The sequence below is a fragment of the Erigeron canadensis genome, chromosome 7 (assembly GCF_010389155.1).
Source record: "Erigeron canadensis isolate Cc75 chromosome 7, C_canadensis_v1, whole genome shotgun sequence".
Lineage (NCBI taxonomy): Eukaryota > Viridiplantae > Streptophyta > Magnoliopsida > Asterales > Asteraceae > Erigeron > Erigeron canadensis.
Window position 1 is genome coordinate 20,923,019 of NC_057767.1, and position 6,585 is coordinate 20,929,603.

At 33.0% G+C, this 6,585-nt stretch overlaps 1 protein-coding gene across 1 annotated transcript; it reads left to right on the forward strand.

Annotated features, from left to right (window-relative positions):
* Positions 1-618: 618 nt before the first annotated feature.
* On the forward strand, positions 619-2,074 carry LOC122607485 (protein ROH1-like). The gene has a single exon (XM_043780461.1). The coding sequence runs from the start codon at positions 754-756 to the stop codon at positions 1,900-1,902; it is 1,149 nt and encodes a 382-aa protein (XP_043636396.1). The 5' UTR covers positions 619-753; the 3' UTR covers positions 1,903-2,074.
* Positions 2,075-6,585: the final 4,511 nt, after the last annotated feature.

A 6,585-nucleotide genomic window follows, 5' to 3' on the forward strand; every position in this document is an offset into this window, starting at 1 on the left:
TTGTGAGATTTTTGTATTTTTGTTGAAATGTTTTCTAGTATCATAATCTCCCATCACTAAAATAATTAGAAATGGTCATGTTCTAGATTTACATGGGTTTAATAAATTAGTCACCATACAATCATATATTCCCTTTCATGTAAAGTATCAAATATTAAAAAAACTCATATCATTAAAAAATATAGAAAAAGCCAAAAGGTAAAACAGAAAAAGTCTCAATTCCTCTCTAAATAAATCAAAAATCTTCAATTTGTTTTATTTTTATTTTATTTTTGTTTTTACTTTTTTATAAAAAGCAAAATAACACTTTCAACACACCACAAAATACGCGGTCCAAAAATCCGTATCACTCCAACACATATAAAACACTCTTTTGGGGCTTCAAACATCCCTCACCATTTTCTTCACTTCATTTCTACTTTTCACCATTTCTATACAATCCTAAAAAGCTTCAGTCTTTTTGCTTTACCTTCTTGAAATCCTCATATAAATTTGCGGGTTTTTCTTTAAATTCATTATTCTTAAAAACCCAATTCACCATTTCCAGAAAAACCTAAAAAGCTTCGATCTTTTATGCTTAATTTGATTGAAATCCTTATAAAAATTTGTGGGGTTTTCACTAAATTCAGTATACTCAAAAACCCATTTCACCATTTTCATAAAAACATAAAAAGTTCCAATCTTTTGGCTTTTTGAGTGTTGAATACATCATACACATTTGTAAGTTATTGTTGTTGATGTGTGGTTAAAAAAATGCGAACAGATTTTGGGCGTTCAATAGTTAGTATGAAACGAGAATCAGTTGTTCATTCAATAGATCATGAAACACAAAATCAAGATAATGAAATTGAAGCCTTTCAAAGACAGGTATACCAAAGATTTCATGATTTGTGTTTACTTGATATATCTTCATCTTCATGTGAACTTTTATCTGTTTCTTGGATATCAAAGTTATTAGATGTTTTCTTGTGTTGTCAAGAAGAATTTAAAATGATATTGTATAATAATAAGTCATTGATGAGTAGACAACCCATGGATAAGTTGATTAATGAGTATTTTGAAAGGAGTGTAAAAGGTTTGGATGTATGTAATGCTATTAGAGATGGGATTGAACAAATTAGGCAATGGATGAAACAATTGGAAATTGTTTTATGTGGTTTAGATAATGAGAAAAGTCTCGGGGAAGGCCAAATTCGTAGAGCAAAAAAAGCTTTGATTGACTTAGCTATTGGGATGCTTGATGAGAAAGATTCTAGTAGTACTAATAATCTTGGTCATAGAAACCGGTCATTTGGGCGGTATCAAAAGGATTCACAAGGGCATAAGTCTTTAAAGAATTTTAGATCTTTATCTTGGAGTGTTTCGAGATCCTGGTCCGCTTCGAAACAGCTCCAAGCGATTGGGAACAACATTGTTGTTCCCAAAAGTAGTGAAGTTATTGCAAGTAATGGACTTGCAGTGGCTGTTTATACAATGAGTCATGTGTTTTTGTTTGTGATGTGGGCTTTAGTTGCTGCAATCCCTTGTCAAGACCGTGGGTTACAATCACATTTTAGTGTGCCTAAGAATTACGTTTGGGCTGGGCCGATTCTCTCGTTACACGAGAGGATTTTGGAAGAATCCAAGAAGCGAGAAAGGAGGAACACTTGTGGTCTTTTGAAGGAGATTTATGGGATTGAGAAATCCGCTCGTCATATGAATGAATTAACCGATTCAATTCAGTTTCCAATTAGTGAAGAAAAGGAAGAAGAGGTTAGGGAAAGAGTGGAGGAGTTGAAGATTGTTTATGGAGCTTTGAAGAATGGATTGGATCCATTGGAGAAGCAAGTGAGGGAAGTGTTTCATCGAGTTGTTAAAAGTAGAACCGAAGGGATTTATTCGATTTCAAGAGGAAGCGACTGATCAATGGTTTGAGCTTTTCATTCCATTTGTTCTGTTATCTTTTTCTGTTGCAAACAAATCATCCTTTATATATTTTCAAGATGCAAGAAAAACACTCTTTTTTCTGCAAGAATGAGTGAACTAATGTAAATGTTTAGAATCCCATATTTATATATTTGCATTCTTGCTTAAAGTGTCACTCTTTTATTTTGTGTTCTTATGATAAGGATGATTTGATTTGGGTAAAAAGCAAAATGTGATGGTTTATAAACCTTCTGACGAAGTTTTGTGTTTGTTCGGCGTTCATAGCGTAACATGTATGTAAGTATAACAAAAGTTAGGTAACAAATTGAAGCTTCTTATGATCTATCTTGGATTACTTGTGCTTCCATCAACATTATTAATGGTATTAAGTAAATATTAAATTGATGAAACTGTTGTGTGGACTTTCATTTCCTGAAGTTTTTAGACCTGTAGTAGAGTATGGATGCGTTGATGTTCTGGTAGATTTTGGCCTAAACGTTTAGCGTTTTCGTACTTGCAGTCGTGTTAGTATGAATTTTGATGGTTCATACGTTGTATATGAAGCAACGAACAACATAAGTGATTGCTGGTCACTACTATATATAGTTTTGGTTAACATTCTTGTGTAGTCATAGAATACCAAAAAGATTATCTTTTGCAATATGTAGCATGTACACATTTGCCATTGATAAATGACACAATACTACTTGTTCTCATATTGAAAAGGATCTGAGTGAAATTGTTATAACTTGTGATAATTTTGATATTGATGTGAGTGATAATTGGCATGTTGGGTTGAAGGTGGCAAAAGAAAATGTATTGTTTGTTCTTTGAATAAAGAAATGCATTAAAAAAAATAGAGAAGTTAAGACATCCCCATCTTCTTTCAAGTGTTGAACTTTGACAAGAAGCCTTCTTTACTCACCTATTTTGACCAATTCATAGAAACTTCTTTGAGATTCAAAACTTTGTAAAGTTGACTTTGACTTTTATACAACCATATATTTAGGGATATACTTCAATTATCTAACCAAAAAAATATAAAATTACGTGAACTAGAATTATATGACACGGTCAAAAGAAAATATTATATGATGTCACACAATTAATGTACATCATCATCGTCATCTCTATTTTCTTCTTTCACATATTGTATAACCCATCTCCTAGACCATTTTCAATTTTTACACCAAAATATCAAATTTGGTGTTTTGATATAAATTTTAGCCGGGAAATTTGTAAATGAGTTAAGCAAAATATTCTTGATACCCCGACTTTTTACACCAGTCGGAGTGATATGGTAATGTTATTAAAAGCTCGAAACGAGTAATATAAACAAATACATATGAATATCTAAATATCTAATTAAGTAATTATTGATTAGAAGTATATAAAATTTAGTTACGAGTTTAGTGTTAAAATTTAATGCATACACTGGAGATAAATTAAATATATTTTTCAAAAATGTTAACTTTTACACCAAAATTGGTGTTTTATTTAGTTGTTTCGTTGAAGATTTTAGAAGAATTATTTTCTATTTACATCACTTGAATACCTTAACAAGTCCTTAACTAATAGGCAATAGCCGCGGTGTAAGATCATTTCTCAATATGTAATTCTTTGATACATTAAATTAAAATACAAATAAAAGAAGACATATTTAAATATTCTTGGATGGATGCGAAGTTGACAACTGAAATCAAATACTGAACCAAACTCAAAGCTACTTGTATGAGTATCAATAAATTAGATTAAAAAACAATTATGACAGTATTATTTTTGGTTAAGCAACAAAACAAAAATGAGATGTAGTTTTTGTCATTTTTGAAAAAGGAATGCAATTTAGTCAAAGTAAGACCGGTCTTCGTGACCAAGATTCCAGACAAGAGTAGCTACTGCAAATGGCAACCCATGACTCACTATTCTTTTTCTTTTTTATTAAGTGTTTCAATTTTAACATTATACGCATAAACGAGAATCTTCTCAATATGTAATTCTTTGATACATTATACTAGTATTGCTATATACTAGTATTGATTAGTAAAATAATTACCATTTGGTTTCAGTTCAATTGGTACTGTCTCTACAAATGTTCATGAGTTTACTGAAATGACTTTATTTGAATAAGACTATCTCTAATGGGGATGTTTTTGAGCGTCATTGGGTGTCCTTAGGTGTTTTTGGATATCCTTTGCGGTTGAAGCTTGTCTGAAACTAAAGATTTTTTGATGCATGCCCTTACCCAAGGGCATGCCCTTAGGTGCCCTTACCCAAGGGCATGCCCTTACTTTTTTTTTTTTTTTTTTTGTTTTTAGTGGAGTTAAAGGATATGTAAGGATATTTGTATGGTTGAAGATAAAATTATAAGATTTTAAAGATTTATAAGGATTTGTAAGAATATGATGTGGCAGCTCAAAGACGCGGTGTTCTTAGTATTGGAGATAGCCTAACTAATTACATATGAACCTGACCTTCGGAGTTATTTTATGCTAGAAGACAATGACTAATACCAAAAACATCCCTAGTGATATGATATCGGCCAATTTACAGTTTACACTTCTGGGTGTACACTAGCATTTATTAACCTATCAAAAGTGTCATTAACAATTTTAAAAGTAAACTATCTCTCAACTTTATAATTGACCATTTTGGATTTTCTTCAGTGTTTTACTTAGTCAAATTCTATAATAACTTATTTGATGGATTCTAACTTAAGATAACATGATGCATGTGTATATGTGCTTAGACATGACCCGCATTCTTACAATTTACTCACAAGTATGTTTGTGACATGGATACTCGAATGATACCAAATACCAAATTGTTATATATGCAAATGCAATACTTTATCAAACACACATATTTATTTAGTTTGGATATATATATTTAAAAAGTTTTGTTAACTTTTGTTTTTGGGAAATTGTATTACGATCATAAGATATATTCTTTTAAAATATGGAAATTAATAACACTATATATTATTATTTTAATATATAAAATACAACTGCTAATGAAACACAATTGAACGGGCAATTATCTAAAGATTGTGAGGAGACATTTTTGGTTTTAACCTATTAATATTGGGTTCGACTATCCAGAGTAATAAACTTGTAGGAAATCACAGGACTACCATAATCACAAAGGGTTTCAGGGCTCATACACGGTTGCGGAAATCGAGAGTTAGTCGAACGTTTGAATACAGACCTAGCTGACACATTGGACGAAGCCAAGAAAAAAGCTCACAAATTTCTATACACAAAAGAGATTGGAGCAAGTAACATAAAAGATTCAAGATTCAAAAAAAGAAAGTGGCAGCCAGGCAGAGACCAACACGCAAGATATAGCCCATACAATAAAGAAGAAAAGAAAAAAGATTACAATCCAGTCCCACTCACAGAGTTGACAAAAAGCCCAAGGGAAATACTGTTGACAGAAACAATATGGAAGACATTCCCCACCCCACCCAAGTTAAGCGAAAGGGGAAAAAAGACAAGGACAAGTATTGTGAATTCCACAATGACATAGGGTACGACACTAACTCATGCATCCAATTACGGAAAGCAATTGATGAAGCTATAAAAACCGGCAAGCTATCACATCTAGTGAAAGGAATCCGGCAGCAGGCGAAGGGAAAAATGAAGGAGTCTGGGGAAGACAAAAGTGGAGCTACCCAAGCAACAATATACACAATACGAAGGGATAAACATACACAAAAAAGAAAAGAAATCAACACACTCATCCAAAGTGTGGAAGCCATTTCATTCCCTCTAGTACTGGGAACACATGTCTCCGAAGATCCAATCATAATCAAAGCAATCCTACAAGACACATGGATGAATAACATCAATATCGATGATGGAAGTTGCAACATACTCCATGAGTATGCATTCCCCAGCTGCAACCTACTCATACGCACTTTGTCCTCCCCTACGGGTACATCACTGATAAGCTTACCCGGAGACAAAAGCCAACCCATCGGGAAGATATTGCTCAAAGTCACAATAGTTGCAGGATCACGCAAGAGAACAGAGGAGTTGGCATTCATGCTAATAAAAGGTTCATCACCTTACAATGCTATCCTGGGAAGACCAGCGATAAAAAGATTTGGAATGATACCCTCCGTAATATATAATATGGTCAAATTCCAAACGGAGGATGGCATAGCAAGCATCCTGGGAAGATACAATTCACCCAGTATTCATGGCCGAACAGGCGTATCCATGCCAACCAAAAAGATGAAGCTGGGAAAAGCAGAAGGTGAACTTGAAAAGATTTTTACCACATTGGCTATCAGAAAGTAAGAATCCCCAAAACCCAAAGGAAGCACCTCTGAAACAGAATAAGTTTACTTATTTTATCCTAACTTTCCTTGTTTATGAACTCATAATTCAATAAAGTTTATGATTTATGGTGAAGAAGGGTCGCAACCTCACACCCACGATTTCAAAAGATATGACTAAAGCCTAAAAAAAGGCAAGCATATCATAATCATACACCCATGCTTTCTAAAACAAGATATGCCTAAAGTCTAAAAGAAGACATACATACAATCATAAACCTATGATTTCTGAAAGACATGCCTGAAACCTAAAAGAAGGCAAGCGCATCATAATATGTTCAAAGCCTAAAAAAGGCAAAGCAAAATCATAAAAAGACATGACCAAATCCTAAACAAAGGAA